Source organism: Eleutherodactylus coqui, chromosome 3 (genome assembly GCF_035609145.1).
Source record: "Eleutherodactylus coqui strain aEleCoq1 chromosome 3, aEleCoq1.hap1, whole genome shotgun sequence".
Taxonomy (NCBI): Eukaryota; Metazoa; Chordata; class Amphibia; order Anura; family Eleutherodactylidae; genus Eleutherodactylus; species Eleutherodactylus coqui.
The window spans coordinates 14139471-14165236 of record NC_089839.1 but is presented as its reverse complement, the minus strand read 5'-3'; the positions used below and the strand labels follow the sequence as shown (position 1 = coordinate 14165236).

At 46.5% G+C, this 25766-nt stretch overlaps 1 protein-coding gene across 1 annotated transcript; it reads left to right on the top strand.

Annotated features, from left to right (window-relative positions):
* The first annotated feature begins 3195 nt into the window (after nt 1-3195).
* Nucleotides 3196-10569, top strand: LOC136620079 (homeobox protein BarH-like 2). The gene is made up of 3 exons (XM_066594807.1): nt 3196-3256; nt 7666-7883; nt 10000-10569. The coding sequence occupies exons 1-3, from the start codon at nt 3196-3198 to the stop codon at nt 10567-10569; spliced, it is 849 nt and encodes a 282-aa protein (XP_066450904.1).
* Nucleotides 10570-25766: the final 15197 nt, after the last annotated feature.

Sequence of the window (25766 nt, the reverse complement as noted above, 5' to 3'; positions counted from 1 at the left end):
CGCCAGATAATACGTCCCGGCTCGTCACTGCCTATGAGATCTCTATTGTGAGCGACAAAGCATTGCAATGCAGAAGTCCTACAAAGTATTATCATAGCAATCATAGCTGTTATGGTTCAAGTTCCCTGCAGGGATATAAAAAGTGTTTAAAAAAAAAAAAAGAGTGTTATAAAAAATGTGAAGAAAATAACAAAAAAACACTTTTTGAGCATTTTCCCCTATATGAATAAAAAAAAATAATTAAGAAAAACATTTGTTATCATCATGTACAATAAATAAAATATTGAATACACTATTTATCCAGCACGGTAAAAACCTTAAAAAAAAAAAATCTCTAAAAAATGGAGGCAAAATGCTTATTTTGTTCATTTTGCCCTAAAAAAACGCAATAAGTCTAATTCCACACGGGCGATGCAATATAGCCCCGAGAAAATCACAGTGATATCACAGTCGTGTTCTATGTGATATTGCTGCATTTTCTTGCAGCGATATCACGATTTTGTGTCGCTACAAACTTTTTCAGGAACGATGGGGGGAGGGGCTTGAAATATAAGCCCTAGATGCATCAAAAAAATAAATAAATAAATCACCTAAGAGGCACTGTCAGCTGCGGTGCGCATCCTCGGGTCCTCGGCAGGTTTGTTTGTAGTTTTCCCCAGCCCTTCCTGGATTGGTTCATTCAGCACTGGCTCTGATTGGTTCTCGAGTGCCACTGCTTAGCCAATCACAGCCAGCACTTCCTGGAGGCGGGGATTTTAAACCTCCAATCCAGGAAGGACTGTGGAAAACTACAAGCAAGTCTGCTGTAGACCTGAGGAGACGCGCGCTGGAGCTGACAGTGCCTCTTAGGTGATGTATTATGTATTTATTTTTTTTTAATGCAGATAGGGCTTTCACAGTAGGACTTTTTACCGTAAAAGTTGCATCACACAGCACAAAAACGTGGTTTTCATGTGGTGCGATGCAACTTTTAAAGTAAGAAGCCCTATTTTGGTGCAACATAAAAGAAGCCTCCATAGGGAAACATGGGAGCTAAAAAATTACGTATCGCAAAAAGATAAGAGCATGCTGATGGGAAGGAAACCAGTGTAAATCATTGATTTCCTAAACTACGTTTTTACCGACTAACGCATCAGGTGAAAATTGCTAACTTTTCTAACCCGTGGGAAGCCACCTTAAGGGCGCATTCAGACGACCATATATTGGCCGGGTATTCACGCCGGCCGATATACGGCATCTCTCTCTGCAGGGGGAGGAGGCTGGAAGAGCCGGGAGCAGTGCTCTGAGCTCCCGCCCCCTCTCTGCCTCCTCTCCACCCCCCTGCACTATTTTCAATGAGGAGAGGCGGGACAGGGGAGGAGCTAATTCCCAGAACTTAGCCCCCCCCCCCACCGCCCCACCTCCTCTCATTGCAAATAGTGCAGAGGGGCAGAGAGGGGGTGGAGAGGAGGCAGAGAGGGGGCGGGAGCTCAGAGCACTGCTCCCTGCTCTTCCAACCTCCTCCCCCTGCAGAGAGAGACTCCGTATATCGTCCGGCCGATATACGGTCGTCTGAATGCGCCCTAAAAGTGATTTTAAAAAAGCCATATGTACACCAAAATAGTACAAATAAAAACTACATCTCGTCACGCAAAAATCAAGCCCTCGTAGATCTCAGTCCATTTTGACTGTAGCGATGTAAAAATAATTATAATTTCCCCAAAAAAGGGTTTTATTGTAAAAAAGTGGAAAAACCTAAAAAACTTAACCTTATAATCTTTTTTTCTATCATCATAATTGTACCAACCCGCAGAAATAATGTATTGCGTCATTTAGGCTAATTTCACACGAGCGAGTGCGATATCGAGCCGTGAGACGAAGTCCAATATCGCGCTTGCCAATGTGCAATTTCTCCACGGGCTGCAAGGCATTTTTGTATCAAATCTGCCTCCCATCACTTCAGGGCAGTAGCGAACCTCCGGCGCGGCTGTCAGGATCGCAGAGTGTCACCCATTGTTCTTAATGGGAAAACATAGCATCACACTGAGTGCACCAAGCACACCAAGCGATAATGCCACCAGCCCCATTGAAAACAATGGGCGATGCGAAGGCATGCCCAAAGATAAGATGTGCCACGGTTTTTTTTTTATTACGTCGAATCGCGGTAAGATGTGATGCGGGAAAAAATTTTCATGTGTATGACCTTATTCAAAAGAATGGGGTTCATATTCATGCGAGGTTTATGCTGTATGATTAAGGCCGGCTTCACACAGACGAGATTCTCGCGCAAGATTTGTACGTTGCAAGATGCACAAATATTGACCTAATTTATTTGAATGTGGTCTTACACATGAGCGAGGCAGGAAGCAAATCACAGCCTCTCCTATCTTTGGGCGTCTTCTCACATCACCCACTGTTTTCAATAGGGCTGGTGGCAGCATTGCACCAAGTGCTAGGGGCACGCGATGCCATGCGGGGCGTGCTATTGAAAACAATGGGTAACACTCTGCAGTCCTGTCAGCCTCTGTGGAGAATCGCTATTTCCCCAAAGTGATGCGAGGCGGGTTTGATACAAAATCACCTAGCATCCGCTGGGAGATCGCATGTTGGCGAGCGCCTGTGAAGTTAGCCTAACGCTGTTTTACAATACAGTTCGCTACGCAAGTACAAGCCCTCATACGGCCGTGACAATGGAAAAATCAAAAAGTTCAGGCTTTTGAAAAGTGGAGATCAAAATCACAAAAAATTATTTGTTTCTTATGGTCAAAATGGAAAGATAAGTGACCGAGTCGGCGCTGGTTTTTCTGCCGGCTGAAACTGAAGGATGGAACAACCACCTCACGCTTCTCGCTCGTCTTTCAGCCATTTACCCGCGTTTAAACTGAGCGATTATCCTTCCGTGTAAACGGGCCATGAGACCCCCGCTATCAAGCAGCTGCCGCAGAATCTTACTTGTTGACATTCGCAGAAATCATTGTGATCTTTGCACATTTTTGGATTCTTGGAGGATGAAATGGGACGAAGCAAAATGTTTTTACCCATTCAGCCCCAAAATGTTTCTTGCAGGTTGTAACCCCGACCCCTGCAGGCCGCCATGAACCTGAGGCCAATGACCGGCTCCTCCTCACACCTCATTACTTAGCCTACACCTTCTAGCCATATAAAAGGCCTGAAGCTGGAGGAGGGGCCAGGACCCTTGGGCTGTGGAGGTCAGACATGGCTGACTGTGGGGAGCAGCCTCCTGGTGGTAGGAGGCCCAATGTGGACAAGGAGTCAGGTAGGCAGTGTGGGGAGATGCCCCCTGTGCCAGCTGGTAGTGGTGCTTGTATGGTGGTCTGAGGAGATGCCCCCTGTGCCAGCAGGTAGTGGTGCTTGTATGGCAGTCTGGGGAGATGCCTCCTTGGGCCCGCAGGTAATGGTGCTTGTATGGCAGTCTGGGGAGATGCCCCCTGTGCCGGCAGGTAATGGTGCTTGTATGGCAGTTTGGGGGATGGGAGGCGGCTGGTAACCTGCTAACATGGATGCCTGTCATGTGGTGAATATATTAAAGATGGCAGACACTACTCTCCTGCGTTGGAATTGGTGCCAAGCTGGACATAAATGGGGCAGATTTATCAGCTGTCTTAAAGAAAAGCAGTCTGTTGCCCGTAGCAACCAATCACAGCGCAGCTTTCACTTTACCTCAGAGATGAAAGCTGAGCTCTGATTGGTTGCTCTGGGCAACAGCTGGTTATACAGTTCTTATATCTGCCCCACTTCACAGAACGGCAACCAATCAGTGTTCAACTTTTACTTTTGAAACTGCTGAGGTAAAATGAAAGCTGTGCTGTGATTGGTTGCTACGGGCAACAAAGATGGCTTTTAGCTCAGATCCATCGCAGCTTGTGGTTGGCCGGTGTTACTGCTTAGGACATTTTTTTTTTTTTTTTTACCATGATTAGTGTGATGTCTCAAATGCCAAGCTAATGGCAGTACAATGCCCCTGTTTACTTCAATGGGGCTTCGCAGACAAGCGCTTAAATGTGTCGTTTCTAATGCTGCTATTTTTGAGAGCTGTCTGCTCTACTTTTGCGCATTTTAGCGCTTTTTAATGCATCTCATGCTGTAACATGTGCTTGAAAATGCTGCGTGAAATTGAGATAAAATTCAGCGGTTTGGATGTAGCTTTTTGTGAGCTCCTCTGACTTCAATGGGTTCATTCTCATGTTGTTTTTTTCTTCCGTGCGCATTTCGCTACGGTTTTATTTTTGTGCTCATATGAGCCCCAAAGGTCCCCATAGAAGTCTATAGGGGGGGCGCAAAATACTGCGTATACCCGCAAACACGGCACCTCATAAGCAATCAACTAAAGCTGGCAACCAGAAAATCCTTTGGACGCACGGATAGAAAATCATCCAGATAGTGAATGGCCGATGTAATGCCCACCTCGTGTCAGCATCTACTCCAAGAAATGAGCGGGAAAGCTTGAAGTAATAACACAATATGGAGCGTCCCATCGCCAGACACATCTACAAAAAAACTGCTCCTCTACCCTGCAGCCCAGTCAATGGAAGCACTCTGTGTGCACCGGCAGCAAGCGAAAAGCCAACTCAGTAACTCCCTTGGCCAAATGGGCTTCATCACTTGCCCACTGTACCCACAGTACCGTACGATGTATAAGAAACCGCCACTCGCTGTTTTAAATGCCGTCATTTACCTTCTCTCCCCCCCCCCCCCCCCCCTCGGGAAAGGACAAGTGGTGTATCAACATAAATCTACCAGCCTCCTGTTTTGGGACCAAGCCCAATGAGGAGACGTGTGTTGGTTTACTGAGGCTCCTGGAATGGGCCGGCCATACAACCCAACTCCACTTCTTTGAACAGTGTTTTGTTTTTTTTTGTTTTTTTTCTTAAACTCAATATTATCCGATGCAGATTTTAAATTAGCGCTTAATGCTAACGACCCCTGCAGAATAAAAAACACTAGAGAAGTCCTCCCTGAGCAATCTTGTTTCAGGTGGTCAACCATCAACAGTAACCATATACCAACATAGTGTATGGGGTGGGTGTTTAATTATTGTTTTCCACCGTTTCTTCAGCTATGCCCCCACGTGGGAAAGTGGGGTGGAGGGGGGACGGCACTCCACAAAACACAGAATCTGCAAACCTCAAACCATTGGACACAAATTCCTCTTCAGGCCGGCTGTTTTTTCTTTTTTTTTTTTAAGTATCGTTTTCAATGCAAACACAAAATCCCCATTACACGTGTGCCAAACATAATATTTTTTCCATGCATCCTGACATGTCAACTCACCGGGCCTTCCGTGGAATCTGCATTGGTGCCACTTGCTCTGCTGTGTCGCCATGTGCTGTTCCCTGCTTCTTCCACTCCTCCTGGAAGAAGCACCACTGATGCTTTCTCCGCGATGACCATCAGAACTTTGGGCTGGTAGTCTTGTCACCTGCCTATTCCTCTGAGAAAGCTGCTGGGCCCAGCTGCAGTGACCATAGCGCGAGGCACACCACTAAGGACATGGCAGGGTAGCTGTTAGGGTTGTCACGGAGGCACTACTAACTCCTCCTTGAGGGATGTGTGTGACCCTTGGCCCAGGTACTGACAGGCAACACTGGTGCGGCAGTTACCTGGATAGCTTGTGTATTGGACTTGTAGAGTTTTGTCAAGGGTGACGCCACCATTCCTTGCTCCGCAGGATATCCGACGGGAAATAAAGTCCACACACGGGTTAACTTGATAACACTCAGTTGCTGCGAACGGCCAACAACCGGAATTTTACTTGCAATAAATATCTTGACGCAGGCTCACCATTTTCTGTGGATAACTTCACACACTAGTGCAGGAAAAAACAATGAAGGTCAGGGAGGAAACACACACTCTGGGGGGAGGTCAAGAACCCTTCACTGACACACGCTTCTGAAGGCTTCTAGACACTGCATGGCGGACTCCTTTTTCTCCTCTTCACTGTCACTCTTAGGGTAGGGGTCCTGGGAATAGACCTCCAGGGTACCTCTTTCTCCTCTATTCTTCACCATATGAGGGATCTGATAGCCTTTAGAATGAGGGAACTCCCGTCAGGCCCCTAGCTGCTGATTAGCTGCCTCGCTGTCCGGCCAGGAAGAGTGCCAAGAACAGGGCATATTCAAGTATGCTGCAGAAAAAGGGCGGAACACACTGCCGAAGCTGACTGAGTCACAGCGCACCGGCCAGCAAACTTCATAGGCCGACTGAAAACTTGGATGTGCTGCATGTGAGGACCGTGCTGCTGGCGGCCGCACCGAGGGGACAAAGCAGCCGTTATGTTTGTATTGAATGGGAGCTGTGCCTACAGTACTAACCCGGACCACTGCACCATGGACAGAGCTGTCTATTCCACCTCTAGTCACAATGACTGCAAGCCTGACGATCAGCTAATTATTGGGGATCCTGGGCAGCGGTCCTCTGATAATGAACTATTGCTCTAGTTCAGTTCTGGAAACTCCTCTAGGGACCATGTGTCATGGAGACCATATACATTGGTACAATAAATGACTACAGACTTGGTATAACCCTGTAGGGCTCTATTCTGAATGAATGAGGCTTAAAGACTTTCAAACCACTTTGCCATCTGCATATGTTTAGCCCATAGATAACTAAGATACTTGCCAAGTACTGGGGGAAAAATATATATGGCTACTTTCTTCACAAAACAGAAATACACCTGTCCAGATCGTGTCGTATTGCAGCTTGACACCATTCACTTCGTTGAAATGAAGCGGCAATAATAGACAAAACCTGGGGACGGGTGTGGCGCTGTTTGACACAAGGGACATGGGTATTAGTGTAACTTGATGCCACCGGAAGCTAGGGGTTTGACAGGAGGAATGCCCCTGTCACACCCCCAGCTCCTGATGGGGTTAAGGCTGCAAGGTCGTAGCAGCAGACTGTGGCGCAATGTCAGCCAGCCCTGCTGCATTAGGCTGACGGTTAGTTGTCTTCTTTGCCTTTACATTATTACCTGTAAATGCTAGCACGAACATGTAATAATGTAAGGCAAAGAAGACCACTAACGGTCAGCGTAAGGCAGCAGGGCCGGCTGACATGGATCAAGACACAGCAGCTTCTCACCTCTGTACTGGGCGGCATTTCAGGCATGTATCCCACCTGGCTGCCAGCCTGACATCTCCGTCCCTGCCGCTGCTATGAGGTCTGTCCCTGCCGCCGGCTGTATCTGTTGGCGGCTATGAGCTCCGTGCTGAGCGGCGATTGTGACCTCCATTGCAGCCAGCGGCTGTGAGCTCTGTCGGCCAGCGGTTCCCAGCTGCGTTGTGGATGTCAGCTCTGTGGCGCCCGGCGGCTAGTTTGTGCACTGACGGGGGGGGGTTCTGCCTTCTGGGGCGCCGCCGGGGAAGCTACCTGCAGCTGCACCCCCGGTGGATGCTCTGCCTTTTCTCGCTTTATTTAGTGCCCTTCAAGGACCTTGTGCCCAAGAAGCTGCACACCCAATCCGCTACAGGGGGCATCACCACCCTGTCAATCTTGACTCCACAAGCTATTGCTGGTGGCGTCAAGATACACTAATACCAGGGACATGTTGAATCTGTCCTTTGTGTCAAAGAAACCTTATGATACTCTTGTGCCTCATGCCTTACAAACATGAGATATATCTATATGATACATCATATGTGACTTATATATTTTTTTTCCTTGTAGATCACCAAGGGCCAGAAAGCTCGGATGACCGCAGTGCTGCACCTCATGAGGAAAACCCAGAATCTTTGCTGAAAGAGACTCAAGTGCGCGAGAAAACAGTCTTCACTGAAGTGCAGTTGAACACTTTAGAGGCTTTATTCAAAAAGAAGCCGTATCTGACTCCTACAGAACGGGGGCAGCTGGCGAATCAACTGTCTCTCCGACCGCGAAGCATCAGGGTATGTTTCCCTCCTTCCCCATTGTAGGTCATTAATGGGGTGAATGGTTTCAGAGCCTCACTGCTATTTTATCTAAATGCTATTGATCCCAACATGTCTGTGCCCTCTCAGCATCTGTTTCTGGTATTTATCTACTGCAAATTTGCAAATGAAGTTCACTCTGTTCCTCCCTCTCGTGATTATGTGCACTTATTAAATATGTTGTTAGATTTGTTCTATTAATGCCTGAGGAAGGGCCCTGTGAGGTCTAAAAGCTCGCTGTAACATAATGTATCTTCGTTAGCCCTTAAAAGGTATCATATCTACAGAATTACTTGATTTCTCTTCCTGAGAACAATCACGCTTTGCTCTACTGGCTAACATGGTACCAGCCCCTTTTTTTTTTTTTTTTTGAGTGAATGGCTTCAGAGCAGAACTCTATGTAAAAGATCTGCAGTTGAGCTCAGGAATGGTTTCAATTTTGGGATTCTCGGGCCAAAGTATTTGTACTCTATACCCATAGTGACCCGATTGCCCAAGTTAACTGCAATTGGCCTCTGGTGCAGTGACCTTGTCAGGAATGTATCTAGCAAATACTGGGCATAAACCCAAACTTGTGAATGCCCGGAGCACTTAACAGCTGTATGTGGAAGTTAGGGTGATGGTGCAGTGACCGAGGGCAGACCTCACTGGGTGTAGCTTACTCAGTTACTTTCCATCTTTTCAGGGTGACTAAGAGGTCTTGTCCTATCTGGGCATGACTTTTCCAGCAGGAGTGAAATATACTCTTCCCCGAGGCTCTGTTCTCTTCTCTTTGGGTGCGTCTCATGCTCCCCAAGTTCCTCTTGTTCTACTCTATACACCCCTGCGCTCCTATTTATTAACTCCCCTCTGGCTAGACCTGGGGGATTCTGGGTGAACTCCTATAACCAATCCCAGGACTGCCTCAGTATTATTGTATCTTGACACCACCAGGAAGTCCTGATGGAGACAAGAGTGACAGGCCAGTCACACTCCCTGTACCTAATTGGCTGTAGAGAAGGCTTCCCTGTAGGTCCTGGCAGACCACTATTCTGCTGGCGGTGTGTGTTCCTGGCAGATCACTGGTTTTCTCTGATGTACTGCCCCTGAGCCCTAAAGGAAGCTCCCCACTCCTGCTGTCAGTCTCCATGCCCTCCCTGGGACCGCGGTGTCCTCCTGCTTTCCGGCTCCCAGCCCTGAAGGAACCTCCCCGCTCCTGCTGTCAGTCTCAATGGCCTCCTCAAGCTGCACTGTCCTCCTGCATTCTGCACTTTGTGCAGCTGTGCGGCGCTGTGGCCTTCCTGCTTCCCACTGTGCTGAGCAGATACAAACAGCGGGGAACCTCTGCAAGAGGGATCCTTCTGCCTCAGCTGCAGAGAAGCTGATTACTGCGCAGCTGCAGTGGCCGCCGCTGTCTCTATGCCAAGGAATAGAGGTGGGATGTCCTCAGAACATCTTCGCACCGAGGGCTTCCAAGGTCCAGGGCAAATGACATTAGACGCCTGGCAAACAAGCTCCTAGCAGCGTGCATTATATATACTCTGCTAGGACCTTCAATAATTCTGCCAATCAGGAGCTAGAGGTGTGACAGGGGCATTCCTTCATGGAAGCCCTGTCAAGCCCCTAGCTTCCGGTTGCATCAAGCTACAATACTGACTGCATCCTGACATATACAAGTTAGACATACACAACACCAGATGTTTGACCTGACAGTGACTCGACACAAAACCACCACCTGTCTCCTCCATTATACGTGAGGTAGTTAAAGTACTGTGTGGAACCAAGTCTGGGACACTACAATGGCATGCTTACCGGCTGAGCTGCAGTCTCTAGAAGAAGGAAAACAAAACTTTGGCATGACCTGATGATTGATTGCCGTTGCACTGCAGTGTACTGTGCCACCATATATATGCCCCAGATATGCTGTACTGCATTTACTTGCCAGGCCTCTTTCACCATTGGGCACTTGTAAGGTCAGTATGTTGGCCAGCCTCCAGATACCTAGAGGTAACAAAAACAGTGTTGAGAGAAACTGGGCATTGTCTATTGGACCCCTGCCTATCTGCACACATCAACTTCCTGTTGTATGGCTAACTCGGTGTCTCTGTTCTTCTAGGGTTGGTTTCAACGCCGAAGAGAGAAGGTGCGGCATCAGGCTCTAAATTCCCAGCCTGATCCTCTATGGGTGTTTGTTTGGGATTCAAAGACCCCCACACAGACTCACCAGGACTTGCAACACAAGCAGAAAATGGAGGTCACTATAAAATGTGTACAGGCACAAAAGCAGTCATATTTGGAAATGTTTCCTCCACCATGGCCTATGGATTCTTATGTATTACCCCAGGGACCGCATTCATCTAATATGGTCTACTGCCAAAATGTTGGTGGACCCCCAGATAGCTGCTGTGGGACAGAAGTCTACAAGAGGTTTCCAAAGTGTGGCTACAACCCCCCCGATGCCTTTCCTTTTAATCTGTGTCTACCAAACAAGACCATCGAGCCTAGAACAAGTATCTGGACCCCTGTGCCCCCCGTCACTATTGACCTGACATCTGACGATGAGCCGAGCACTTCCTCTGCACCCAGTACTTCCCAGATGCCCATTGCCCCGGATAATGCTGATGAGGGAAGCTCCACAGACCCTGCTTCTCCACTAATTGATGTCGAGGCTACAGATTCTGACTAGGAAAACTGTTCTTCTTGCAGAAACTAGACAACCTGCTATTATCGGAGCCTGAAGATGTGGTCACTGTTCATTGTAGAAACTAGACAACCTGATATTATCGGAGCCTGAAGATGTGGTCATCATTCATTGTAGAAACGAGACAACCTGCTATTATCAGAGCCTGAAGATGTGGTCATCGGTCATTAGAGAAACCCAGGAAGGGGTGGAAAAAGGACTACTTTTAACTGCCAGGATTATGCCAATATTTTACAATTTTATAATCTTAATTGGAACTATTTTAATGTAATTCTTTTTAAAATTGGTTATTATATTCCTGAACATATCAACTGACTGGCAGAACCTGTGTGTACCCTCTAGATCCTGCAAATAAAGTTGGCTGTACACGGCATCTGCATGTTGACTTTGTAATACGGGCATGATGTGGGAGATTGAGGTTCCAGCCTAAGATGTACTATGGATGGAAAGTATAGGGTCACTGAAAATAGTGTAGTCAGTATAGACGTCACGGGTATTCCTAATAGCAAGTTATCACTGAAAGGATAAAGATAAAATGCATCTTAATTGTAATTAAATATTAGAAACTGATCATAGTCAATAAGAATGACATTAGTGTGAAGCAAGAGTATAAACCCAAAACAGGGAGGATGAGAAAACGCAACAAGAAATGCCTGGATCTACCTCTGCAGTTGGTTATCCCCAAAACGTATACAAAAAATGTGCTCTAATGGATATTCAAGCGCAATTTGTGTAATACACACCACAATCCTTAATTTATTAAATTGTGAGTTAGTCACAGGGCCATTGGCATCGCATTGATTGATCATGGAGGTGAGAACACAATCTTTATTCAAAAACACCACTCCGAATGCAACCTCATAGATGATAAAACGCCAGATGCATCGTATCAAAAGTTTGTGTTAAAATGTCCTATGGCTTAAAATTTTGTTGTATAGTTGTTGAACCAATATCAATGGACATGACACTCACTCGTTGTGGTACCCATTGCTGTAGTAATATAAATGTGTATCCTAAATCAGGCTAGGCAAACATAATTATATATTCTTCATAGGAAATGGCTAGCAGTTAAATGGTTAATGAGCTCAATATTATACCCTGGTATGTACAAGTGCAATGTTGAAGTGAAGCCCCCTAAGCATCTTCCCAGTGCTAGCTCACAAGGGGGGGAGGGACGACTTCTTATCTTACTGCATTCCTTCAGTCCAAATTGGAATATTAATAAAGTCTATGCTACTTGGGTATATAGGAATTACATGTTCACATAGCGACATACACCTGGGGCGTAAACATATGTTAATCAACATCATTACATACTAGGCCAATCATGAGTTGTTTATCTTTGGGGGGGCACGTGCATGTAATTAATGGGTCATGTTCAACTATATCTGTATTGAATTTACTTTGAATAAGTCAGAAGGGTATTGGGGACTGACGGATAACACATCAGTTCACATACATATAATGAGAAGCTTAATGCATAAATATAACAAATTTGGAGCAGATCAGTGAAATCTTCCGGAATATGATTTATTCCCATAACATCTGGTGTCTGACTTGGAAAAATTGCCAAGGTTTTTTTTTTTTTGGAAATGCGACTCTACCCGATAGGCATGCACTTTGCTCAACCTCCACAATGGGGGGGGGGGGGGGAGGCTGTAGGACGGGTGAGTTCTATTCTCTCTTCCCCCCCCATTGTGTGTCTGTCATTTTGTTTTTTCACTGGTTCTGTGTTGCTATGAGCTGTGAAATTGTTTAGACTTGAGATAAGGTGTCTTGTCATCGTTGGTAGCGGTTTTCTTTGGTTCCAAATCTGGATGAAGATTTGATGGCTTCTTGAGATAAGGTGATCGTATTTTTAGATTTAAAAAAGTTTATTCTCAAGGTTAATTGAACTGCTTCAGGCATTAGATTGGTAAGTAGTTGATCTAGTGATGTAATGAGCAATAAACTCTACTTAGAACATCTATTAATTGACCAACTTTAATTTTATACGTTTATTTGACCCTATGTGCGTTTCAACCAAATGAATGGTATCATCAAGGGTCCTCTATCGAAGAGTACCAGTTTCTTTTACTGGTTAATTGATCCTGAGTACCTCCATATTCTAGCAGTGGTAATTCATTGACAGTAATGTAGATGTAACCTCTATAACAGTAAGCGCACAAGGCCTGCGTAGACCTCAAATGTGATCTAATTGAGGGAACAGGGAGTCACCCTGAACCTCCAAATATAAGGAGTACTAAATGGTGCTAAGATCTGGTGCAGAAATATGAGGATTAGACCCAGAAGTTCCAGGGTCATTCATTACTTCAGTGGACACTCTATGCTTCTTACTATCTAACTGCTAGAAGTAACAACAGAGCTGATTGCCATGAGCCAGATATAGCTGTTAGCCTGGTGTGGCTCAATAATAGCCAGCCTAGCTACTCCTGGCTAACTAGTAGAAATCTGGCTACCTGCCTTATTTGCTAAGCCTGAGTTAAGACCTCAGTCAGTTCTGAAAAGAACTAACAAGTTGTGGAGGAACCATTCAGCATGGCAGTCCTTTAAAATGTGATCAAGAACCTGCTGAACAGGCTTATCTTTTCCATATGCTCCTCCTCTTCAGGTCCTGGAAGAAGCAATCAAGACATAGATGCACACCTGTAGGTTAATGGCATAAGTTCATGCAAGACACTATCTAAATAGCAGGAGTCTGTGCAAATCACGGACTACAGAAACTGAGACAAAGTTAGTTCAGTCAGTAAGAACACAGTGCTAGCAGTGGTAAGGTCGCAGGTTTGATCCCCACATGGACCAGATCCTTGGAGCACTGGCATGAAGCAAGGGGGCTAGACACCATGAACTAGGAGACCCTAGGGCAGTGATGGCGAGCCTTTTAGAGACCGAGTGCCCAAACTGCAACCCAAAACCCACTTATTTATCACAAAGTGCCAGCATATCAGGCGGAGCTTATCACGACATATGATTTTTAGCCTGCGGCAGTTTAAAAAGGACATGGTTGTTTCAACCTAGACAGGGTGCAGAATTTGACTACTTTTTGGATAAATGCTGCAGAATTTTCTAGCATTTCTGCCAGTAAACATGCCCCAGCGGTAATGGTGACCCTCCACAGCGGCCCTAGCGGTAGTGGTGACCCTGTAGTAATGCTATTACTGCTGGGGCCAATATAGGGGACACTATTACTAATTGCATCCCCTATATCAGCCCCAGTAGTGATGGTGCCGTCATAAGACCCATATACTTACCCTCTGCTCGGTGGTGCTGCTGCTGGTGCTGATCCCAGGTGCACACTGACATCTGTGTGTGTGCTGCTGGATGCCTCTTTGCCTGCTCTTGCGGAACCTAAGAGGAGACCTCAGGGGTGGAGGATCCCGGCTGCACACTGACGTCGCAGTGTGTGCGGGATCAGCGCCGCTAGCAGTGCTGCTGAGGGAATTCCAGCAGGAGAGCCACGGCTCCTACCCTTGCCGGTATTCACTAATGGGGCGAGCGGCCGACGGATCTCCAAATTCCTAACTCCATAGGAGTCCTAACTCCATAATCATTTTGGACCATTGTTCTGCATTGCTACTTATATGTGCTAAACACCGAGATAAAGTTAGCCCAGTCAATAAAAGCATAATGTTTACAGTGGCAAGGCTCTGGATTTGATTCCTCCACGAGCCAGTTACTTGGAGATCTACAATAAGCCGGAGAGGCCAGACCCCATGATCCAGGAGAATCCCCTCAGGATCATTTAAGGACCATTCTTATGCATTGCTGCTTTTTGTATATCGGTCTGGTGATAATGTCAGCAGACCGTTCTACCTAGTCAAGATATGAACAATGTCTACAGTCTACAGTCCTTAGATCAGAAAAGACACCTGATCCTTGTCCTCACCAAGAAAAAACGCATCATGATTGGCTTTATCAAATGGATGCAAAATTGTATAGCTGTGGTAAAAACAATATACAAGCTCTAAGCGTGTCAGAGGCCATCGCCTTCCCACAATTAGATGGCATAATCTCCCAAGCATGGACTGGAAAAGCAGAGTGAGATGGGGGGGGGGATGCAGGTTTTCAACTGAGGAACAGAATCGTATAAGGGATAAATAAGGATAAAGCGGGATTCTGACTACATTTGGATTCCTTTTTCTCGTCATTCTGAATCAGTAGTTTCTCTCCATCCAAGCTGAGGACTGCCTTGAACGCTTCTATCAGCAATGGTTCCGGGTATTCTATATCCCTGAATCTTGTTCTCCTTTCTATTGCACGAAACCAGAATACATCTTGGGATGAGCAATTTCTCCTTAAACGGAGATATTGTCCTTTTTGGGTATCCCCTTCTTCATTAGTATTGGGTGACAACTATCCCATTGCAATAGATTATTGCTAGCTGTAGGTTTCCTAAAAATTGTAGTACTTAGGAGTCCACTGTCAGTTTCTTTCAATCCAGAGGTCCAGAAATGATAGACCTGAATGTGAAAATTCATATGTAAATTTCAGGCCAAGATCACTCCTATTAAGGCCTCCGTCACACGGGGCGTTTTATACAGCGTTTAGCGCTGCCTTTTCAGCCCAGCGCTAAACGCTGTACAACACTCCCATTCATTTCAATGGGGCTACTCACATAGGGCTGAAAACGCAGCGCTTTCCAACGCTGCGCTTTGACAGCGATGCATGTTCTATTTTTGGCCGTTTTCAGCCCTGCGTCGCCCATTGACATGAATGGGCAGCGGTTTTAGCGCTGCTGAAAACGAGGCAACACTTGGTGCCACATTTCTGGCAGCGTTAACCGCTCGCCGATTTTCGGGGTGAGGGCTTGCAATAGAAGCCCTACCCCGAAAATCAGTCCCTGCTAGGTGGAGAAAAAAAAAAAAAAAAAGCAATACTCACCTAGCCGCTGCAGTCCGGGTCGCGGCTGCTGGTCATTGCGTTTCTGCAAACGCCCTGTGTGAGGGAGGCCTAAGTCCTCAAACAAACGACTCAAACACTCGTCGTTGATGTCCAAATGATGAAGATGTCATCAATGTATTGCATCCATAATGTGATACATTGGATCATATTGTCAGCCTCATCATGAAAAATAATTGTTTCCTCCCACCAGCCCAGGAAGAGATTTGCATAAGTTTGGGGCACATGGCGTTCCCATAGCGGTCCCCCTGAGCTGGTGCAAGTACTCCTCTCCAAACAGAAACACTTTATGTTGCAAGATGAAACGTAAAAGTGTCATAACAAATCTGTTATGGGCCAACATTCTGTTACTTCTGGGGCAACAGCATCACATCCCTTATGTGGAATTGATGAGTAGAGTGCTTCTAGGGTGTAAAACGTTGACATAATCAGATACGATGGCAGTAAAAAAAATCAAACTCCTTTTATGTCAATGACATTTTCTTCCTTTGCTGATTCTAATATATCTCTTAATTGATTCTTGACATCCACTATCTGCTTAGGCCTCAGTGATGTATAGCAGTCTTTTTGTTCCCAAATATCCATACACATGGTAATGTAGATCTGAGGAGGGAGGACAACAATGCTTCCCCCTTGTCAGAAGGTTTGATAATGATGGTCTTGTCATTTTCCAATGTAGATAATGCCTCCCTCTCAGGTCTTTTCAAATTTTGCCATCTCCCTTGTTTACGTTCTAATTTCTGGAACTCCTTTTCTACCAGTGCCACAAACCATGTCCATATTTTTATAATCAGGCCTAATTCCCACAGGTGGCTTTCCGTCCATTCTATTGAACCTAATAGTGCAATGCTCACAGTGCGGAATTCCGCCCCGTGAATTCACCCGTACTCACCTGCGGCATGTTCTATTTGCTGTGGGCGTAAGCATGGACGGCTTCCATTGCAGTCAATGGAAGCCGTCCATCACACTATCTTCCACTGTAGCACAGCGGAAGATAGCGTGAAAACGCTTCCCCCACCTACCACCGGCCGCGTCATGCGCTCTACTGCGTATGCGCACCAGAGCATCATGCGGAACGTCGGCCGGCAGATCCGGAGGTAAGTATGGGGTCTCTGGGGGGGGGGCGTCGTGAAGGGCTCCACTGCAGAATTCCATTTTCAGAGCCCGTCACGGCCGTGGGCACTAGGCCTAACTGTGACTATGAGGTTGCATTCACAGTTGCGTTTACGACTAAAGATTGTGCTCTCACCTCCATGATCAATCAATGCGATGCCAACGGCCCTGTGACTGTAACACAAACTAATTAATAAATTAAGGATTGTGCTGTGTATTACACACATTGCGCTGGAATATCCATCAGAGCACATTTTTTGTATACGATTGGGAATAACCAACTACAGAGGGAGATGCAGCCATATCTTGGTGTGTTCCCCACTTCTCCCATCCCTTCTGTGTTGCTTTTGCTTCTTTTTGGGGTTTATACTCTTGTTTCACACTATTGGCTATGAGCCGTTCCTGATTTTTAATTATAAGTTGCATTTTATAATTATACTTTCAGTGATACCTACAGTAGTTTTGTAACCCTTCTTATCACAGGCAATTGTAATGCCAAGACCTGCGCCTTTTTATTATGGCGCTTTTAGACCCAACGAGACTGACGATTCTCATCTGCCCGAGCGAATGTGCCGGTGACGTCATCACTAGATCCTTCGCACTTGGGCAGTCTCTTTAGACTGCATGATTCCAACTCATTCACTTATTGCTCAGTGCTTCATATTTCTATCTGAAACATTGAACGATCTGGGTTTAAACGGCCCGACTAGTGGTGATGATGATTTTTCTGCCGTCTAAATGAGAATGTTTGTTCAGTGGTTGGCTCGCGTTAAAAAAGAAATGCGCTGCAGAATTAGTTGGTGCTATACAAATAAATATTATTATTATAGTGCCCTGTAGTGGAGCTCCAGCTGGGCAGCAACCCAGCAAGCATTTCATTCAGTATCTCCGGGCCTGCTGCGCTCCACTTGGTCGTGCGGCAGCCTCTAGCGCACATGTAAGGCTGCTATTACATAAGCACTAGTGTCAGAAGCTATTGCTCGCGTTCTTCCATGCTAGGCTGCAAGAGCAGGTACAGCCCGGCAAGTAGGTGCTAATTGCTGGCAACTGTCACGAAGATGCTAGTGGCAACCGCTAGTGCTCATTGTAAGGGTTCCTTCACACAGGGTGCAATTACTCCACATTTTGCACCGAAATCTGCAGCTTACTCTGCCACTGCGCATTCTGCACTAAAATCTGCAAGTCTCAGGGCTTATTCAGACGAGCGTATGCGTAAATATGTTCACCCGTACGGAATGTATATTCGCATGAATGGATTTTTAACCTGCTTGACTCCTGATCGCTTCTAAAGCAATACTTACTGTCCGCTGCTGGGAGTATGTAAAGAAAACCACTCAAGTGATGGCGAGCAGCGATCGGACAAAATGATCGGAGTTGTAGTGCTTAATTAGGGCGCGCCGTCTTCTTTTCCCAGCATTGTACGCAGGATTACTCCCTCCCCTCTGCCCTTTTTCCTGCTGCAATAGAAGTTTAATCGCGGTATAAAGCACCCGTGAGAGCAGCCTTAGGCCACATGAGGATCTCTTATATTTCAAGCCCCCCGAAAATCCCGACAAAAGAGCTCTAAAAAGTCACGATAACGCTGTGAGAAAAAGCAGCGATATTGCACAGAACAACGATGCGATTTTCTCACAGCTATATCGCTGTCGCCCATGTGACAAAGGCCTAAATGAGTTGTTCTCAGTGTCTCCACTCAGGACGGAGCCTTTCACATAACAAGGATCTCTTTCTGAGAATTACCTATTAATTACCATGAACGGGCAACTAATTCTAGATTCTCGTTATACAACATCAATAACAATAACGATCACAGCAACTTTATAACGTCATAATTGGGGGGAACACAGATATACATATCGCAACATTGAATATAATTGTTACGTGTGCTGCTGGGACCTGTAGTTCTAAGCTTCCTAGCAGCACAGCCCTCACAGTGTTAATTGATTGAGCTGGCTGGGTGTGGTACTTCCTGCTAGCCAATCACCTGGGTCTGTGCTCACATATAAACCCAGCTCCTGGTCAGTCTGAAGCTGAATTTAAATACCAGGTATTAGTTGACATTTTGTACAAAACATGAAAGCTAGCGGGCCACTTCACGGCTCCTAGTTATACTGCTAGTCCCTACACTAACCAGGAGTCCAGCAGAGCCAGACACAGTTCACACAGAATGCTGCAACAGGACAAGACACAGATCGCAGGTGTAAGGGGTTAATTTTGTTGCTAAGCTATCAAAATAAGAATAAATAGTTGAAATACAAAATATGCTTTGGTTAGGGAAGACCGGAAACAGGTGGTTGAGAACTGATTTCTCTGAACTGTTCAAGGTCTTCCTTATCTCTCGCAGTTACTAGAACATCCTGTGGTAAACTCACAGGGTGTTCTGTCTCTAAGTTTTTTTCTTTACAATAGCTCATTAAGAAGGAATGTATTCTTGCAATTATATGCTGACTGTGAGATAAGCACATCCTGCCTGGACAGTGGTCTATGGTCTATATAATCTGATGTATTTGCTTGAATAAACTAGAATTCATTCTGACCACACACTGCCTGTGTTGTCAGTTCATGTCTTCTCCGAGTATACTCGCAAGACTCTAACAGATTGGGAAGCAGACAGCATCAGCTGACGGGTCCGCTTGTGACCCCCCACACAGGTCACACAGCAAGCTAACACAAAACTGACAGAATTTAAACAAACAAAGGGACATGAACCAGCAAGACACAGATCACACAGCAAGCTGCAACAGAACAGGTAACAGGACACATGTCACAGATGCATCCCAACAGTACAAGACCAGCTTCAGACTGACCAGGAGCTGGGTTTATATGTGAGCACAGACCCAGGTGATTGGCTAGCAGGAAGTACCACACCCAGCCAGCTCAATCAATTAACCCTGTGAAGGCTGTGCTGCTAGGAAGCTTAGAACTACAGATCCCAGCAGCACACGTAACAATAACAGTAGGCAATATTTAGGCTAGCAGTCCCAAATAACTGTATCTACCATATATATCCGGGTCTATATATATGTGCAGAAAGTCCCACAATACCTCAGAAATAAAATGGATCTTGACCATGTATCAAAGGCCTCTGTAGCCGGTGAAAGACGCAGGATTCCTCAGAGATAACAGGACGATCCACTGCAGTTCAGGAGACGAGTGAGGATGATGACGATGATGACGACGACGATGACGACTACAAGCTTCTTCATCTGACGATCATCAAACAGGAAGGCAGATGATGACAGCAAGCCTAGCTACACAATATTAGGTCCTTAACTCTATCCAGTCCAGGATTTCTCAAACTGTGTTCCGCAGAACCCTAGGGGCTCCAAGAGCGATTGTCAGGGTCTTCGACGGAGGGTCTATGTCCCCGCGATACTTAACGCTGTTGCAGTATCACCGACAGGCTGTGCTGAAGGAAGCAATGTCCAGGACCTGGAGTCTGCATAGCAACACAGATCACACGAGCCAGTTCCGGTCATGTAATCTGCATTGCTATGGCAACCGCAGGTCCTCAGTACAGCCTATCTGGACACCACTACAGCAATGAGTAGAGCAGGGGCCAATGGCACCTTCACACTGGTGTGGCGATATCAGGCTATGTCTCACGACCCGATATTGCCCTCGTCATCCATCTGAAACTTGTGTATGCGAGGCATTTCTATGTGGAAACAGCTTCACATTACTGCGGGGCTGATGGAATCCCAGTCCATGACTGTCACAGCCGCAGCAAAGGATCGCAGAGTTCTCCCATTGCTTTCAATGCTGCTGGCGCTGCTACCGCCGGTCCCGTTGAAAACAATGGGCGATATGGCAGGAAGATAGAACATGCTGCAAAATCAAAATGCTTCCTGAGTCGCATCGCGGTGCCATGTAGGAAAATATCACTCATGTGAACGAACACATTCAGAAAAATGCAGTTTATATGTGTGCGTCTCGCGGTGCACAAATCTTGCCCGATTTTCTCGCCAGTGTGAAGGCCGAGAAAATGACACAAGATTTGTGAATCTGAACCCCATTCATTTAAATGGGTTCATTCACGTTAGCGATGTTTCCCTGCATGGCACTGCAATATGATGCAGGAAACATATTGCAGCATGTTGTAGCTTTCTGCCATATCGCTCATTGTTTTCAATGAGGCAGGCGGCAGCAGGGCCGGTCCCATTGAAAGCAATGGGATAGTTCCGAGATCCTCTGCTGCAGCTGTGACAGTCGGGGCAGGGATTCCTACTGGGGCCAATATAGGGGACACTATTACCACTGTGGCGAATATAGGGAATGTTGTTACTATGGGAGACACCAATATAGGGGACACTATTACTACTGGGGCCAATATAGGGGACACTATTACTACTGGGGCCAATATAGGGGATACTATTACTACTGGGGCCAATATAGGGGATACTATTACTACTGGGGCCAATATAGGGGACACTATTACTACTGGGGCCAATAAAGGGGACACTATTACTACTGGGGCCAATATAGGGGACACTATTACTACTGGGGCCAATATAGGGGACACTATTACTACTGGGGCCAATATAGGGGCCAATATTACTACTGGAGCTAATATAGGGGACACTATTACTACTGGGGCCAATAAAGGGGACACTATTACTACTGGGGCCAATATAGGGGACACTATTACTACTGGGGCCAATATAGGGGACAATATTACTACTGGAGCCAATATAGGGGACACTATTACTACTGGGGCCAATAAAGGGGACACTATTACTACTGGGGCCAATATAGGGGCCAATATTACTACTGGGGCCAATATAGGGGACAATATTACTACTGGAGCCAATATAGGGAACGCTATTACCACTGTGCCGAATATAGGGAATGTTATTACTATTGGAGACACCTATTTTGGTGGACACTATTACTACTGGGGCGGATTTGCTGTGGAATCTACAGTAGCTGTAGCAGCAGAGTGGATGGAATTTTGAAAATCTCATCCACAAGCTGTGGAAAAAATCTGCACAAAACCCGTGTGGATATTGCCATGTGTGGATTTAATTCCGCAGCATGTTAATTTTAAATATAATGTATATCAATCGCCCCTCCAGCACTCCAAAGTTGCTCCATGTTGTTTTTTTAAATGACCCTATCCTTTAAATAACGACAGAGGTAAAAATAATATGTTGTGATAAGCCACGCCCATAAACCCTCACTTGACCAAACTCTTTATCCCGCTTTGGGCTCCACGAGAAACTTTTGCTTCAAAAAGAGCTCCATTCCTGAAAAAGTTTGGGAACCACTGATCGAATGCACCAATGTGACCGGACCACTACTCTCCCTATGGGCCAGCGGTCACCTAATCTGTCACTATCCCTATACTGGATACCGGTCCCTGTCTAAATACAAACCAATACTCTGGTCACACTGTGGGTAGGATACAACCCCGATCGACGAGAACTGCTTAAGGCCTCATGTCCACGGGCAAAAGAAGAATTAAAATCCGCAGCGGATTTTAACTCTTCTCCCGCGCGCGGATCCGCACCCCATAGGGATGCATTGACCACCCGCGGGGTAGATAAATACCCGTGGATGGTCAATAAAAGTGATTTTAAAAAAAATGGAGCATGAAAAAATCTGGACCATGCTCCATTTTCATGCGGGTCTCCTGCGGGGACGGCTCCCGCGGGCTTCTATTGAAGACTATGGAAGCCGTCCGGATCCGCGGGAGACCTAAAATAGGAATTTAAAAGAATTTACCCATCCGGAGCGGACAGGGAAGGTCTTCTCTTCCTCACGGCTGCATCTTTCATGCTTCGGCTCGGCGGATGTGCCCGGCGCATGCGCGCGGCACGTCGGCGACGTGCCAGCGACGTGCCGCAGCCGTGACGAGTTCATCCGCCGGCCGAAAAAGAAGATCCGGCCGTGAGGAAGAGAAGACTTTCCCCGCCCGCTACGGATGGGTAAATTCTTTTAAATTCCTATTTTCAGCGCTCATGTCCGCGGGTCAGGAGGAACCCGCTGCAGATTCTCCATGTAGAATCTGTAGCGGGCCTGATTTTCCCCGTGGACATGAGGCCTTAGACTTAGTGGTTACAATGGGTCATATTAGTGACCAACACACCAACCATAAAGGAACTAATCAGCAACGGCTTCCACCAACCCCCTCCTTTTATATCCACCTTTCAACTCAATCTCTGGGGTTTTCTTACCAAGTCCAGGGGTTCAGGGCTGAACCAACTCTTCAAAACCACGGGGGTGTTGGGCAAGTCCATTATACCACATTTCTAAACCTGAAAAATAGCAGTTACCCTTCACTTACGTCATGTGGATGGCGTGGTATCAGAGGCTGAGCCTGTAGCATCTAGCAGCAAGAGCCAGCTGTTACCGATGGGCGACCTCCCACTGCAACAGTGGGGGTACATAATGACAACGAACCCCGCTGTCAACCTCCTACACGCCATGATCTATGTAAAGGGTTCAAAGAGGGAGCGCGCTCCTTCTGTGACGCCGTCAGCTTGCCATTACCCATGATTGTTATTGTTAGTGATAAGGCATTGCAATACAGAAGTCCTGCAATGCACTATTATAGCGGTCATAGCTTTTATGGTCCAATTTCTCTATAGGAATATGAAAAGTATTTTAAAAAACCCCCAAAAAGTGTTAAAAAAACGTGAACACACTTGCGATTGCTGTATCGCTGCTTTTTGTTTCTAGCAAATGTCAACAGGATTTTCTAATGTTAAAAGCGCATCGCTCAAAAATCGTAAGTTTGGGTTTTGTGATTTTTGTGCTGTGCGTTTTTAACATTACCCTGTTTCCCCGAAAATAAGACGCTTCTTGTATTAATTTTTGCTTCCAAATATGCGCTACGTCTTATTTTCAGGGGGTGTCTTATTTCGCCGTGGCAAATCCGTCTGTGGCCGCTAATCCCTCAATTGGCCAGCTTTGTGGACGAAATTTCTCAGAAATCTCATCCACATGGGACAGCGAATCTGTCACGGCAAAGCTGGGAGAAGCCGGTGTTGTGGTGCGGATTCACCGGCCACAGAAATGGAAAAGCGTGCAGCCAGGTCGCTTCAAAACAAGCGGCTGAGTGCCGTGGGTTTTGAAGCAGCGCTTTCCCGGCGGAAATCTCGCTGTTTATCGCTGTGGTCAAACTGCGAGATTTCCGCTGGAAATACGCTCTGTGAGAACCCAGCCTTAAGAATCACACACAGGTTGCCTAACTCACACACAGCCATAAAAAAAATAAGGGCTGTAAAGTAATGTACCTGTCTGCAGACAGAAGTTCCTGTACCACTTGTAAGCAGGGATGGTATAGCAGTTTCCGGCCACCAGGGGGAGCTCATCACAGCAGACATGTACAGCAGGAACAGAACGTACAGTATGGACTTTTCCAGCCAGCAAGGGGAGCTCACAACAGCACACTCGTACAGCACAGCAGGGACAGGATAACAGCAGACTGTCTGCAGATCTACCTATACATCTGGAGGTAGAAGACAACGGGGATGGCAGCAGGGGACAGGCCTCTTGAGTTGCCTGCACACTTTACTATGCCTTTCTATCGGGGGGTGCCTTATATTTGGGACGTCTGCAAATTTCAGGGGGTGCCTTATTTTTGGGGAAACACGGTAGAAGGCCTCATGTCCACGGGAGGAATTCCACAAATGGAATTTCAAAAACCGCGTGGGTCTCCCACGCCCATAGGGAATCATTTAGCACCTGCAGGTAATTGAGTAAAACAACCGCAGCATGCTCCCTTTTTGTGCGGTTTTTGAAGCCAATGGAAGCCATCTGGATCCGCAGTACAGACACAGGAGTTTAAAAAAAAAAAATGATCGTACGGCGCATGCGCCCGGCACTCCGCCGATGTCCCGGGCACATCTGCTGTGCAGAAGAAAGAAGATCCGTCCAAACGCCCCGCAGCGTCCAAACAGGTGAGTGTAATGTATTTTCTGGCCTAATGTCTGCGGGACCGGTGGAATCCTCTGGGGCATTCTGTACGGGAAGTCCGTGGACATGAGGCCCAACGCTGTAAAAAAAAACAATGGCAGATTTGATGTTTTCTCTCCCTGCTCTCAAAAAACGAAATACTAAACGTTTTACAATACATTGTATGCACTCATAAACAGTACCAATAAAAACTACCGTTCACCACGCAAGTATAAGCCCTCATACGGCCGTGTCAACGGAAAAATAAAAAAAGTTATGGCTTTTGAAAAATGGAGATGAAAATCCAAAAAATGATTTTTTCCTCATGGCCAAAATATGCCGTCTTTAAGGGGTTAAACGACAAAATAAGTGCCCGAGCCGGCGCTGAGTTTTATGCCGACTGAAACTGAACGATGAAACAAGAACCTCACGCTTCTCGCTCATCTTTCAGCCGTTTACCTGCGTTTAAGCTGAGCGATTATCGTTCCGTGTAAACGGGCCATGAGACCCCCGCTATCAAGCAGCTGCCGCAGAATCTTGCTTGTTGATATTCGCAGAAATCATTGTGATCTTTGCACATTTTTGGATTCTTGGAGGATGAAATGGGACGAAGCAAAATGTTTTTACCCATTCAGCCCCAAAATGTTTCTTGCAGGTTGTAACCCCGACCCCTGCAGGCCGCCATGAACCTGAGGCCAATGACCGGCTCCTCCTCACACCTCATTACTTAGCCTACACCTTCTAGCCATATAAAAGGCCTGAAGCTGGAGGAGGGGCCAGGACCCTTGGGCTGTGGAGATCAGACATGGCTGGCTGTGGGGAGCAGCCTCCTGGTGGTAGGAAGCCCAATGTGGACAAGGAGTCAGGTAGGCAGTGTGGGGAGATGCCCCCCTGTGCCTGCAGGTAATGGTGCTTGTATGGCGGCCTGGGGGAGATGCTGCCCCCCCTGTGCCTGCAGGTAATGGTGCTTGTATGGCAGTCGGGGGGAGATGCTTCCCCCCCTGTGCCTGCAGGTAATGGTGCTTGTATGGCGGTCTAGGGGATAGGAGTGGGCTGGTAACCTGCTAACATGGATGCCTGTCATGTGGTGAATATATTAAAGATGGCAGACACTACTCTCATGTGGTGGAATTGGTGCCAAACTGGACATAAATGGGGCAGATTTATCAATGGTCTTAAGAAAAAGCAGTCTGTTGCCCATAGCAACCAATCACAGCACAGCTTTCACTTTACCTCAGAGATGAAAGCTGAGCACTGATTGGTTGCTCAGG

Excerpts from the sequence above, each read along its gene's own strand:
- LOC136620079 (XM_066594807.1), top strand. The coding sequence starts at position 3,196 with ATGGCTGACTGTGGGGAGCAGCCTCCTGGTGGTAGGAGGCCCAATGTG. Across the intron at positions 3,257-7,665 it reads CAATGTGGACAAGGAGTCAG|ATCACCAAGGGCCAGAAAGC; the intron begins GTAGGCAGTGTG and ends TTTTCCTTGTAG. Across the intron at positions 7,884-9,999 it reads TCCGACCGCGAAGCATCAGG|GGTTGGTTTCAACGCCGAAG; the intron begins GTATGTTTCCCT and ends CTGTTCTTCTAG.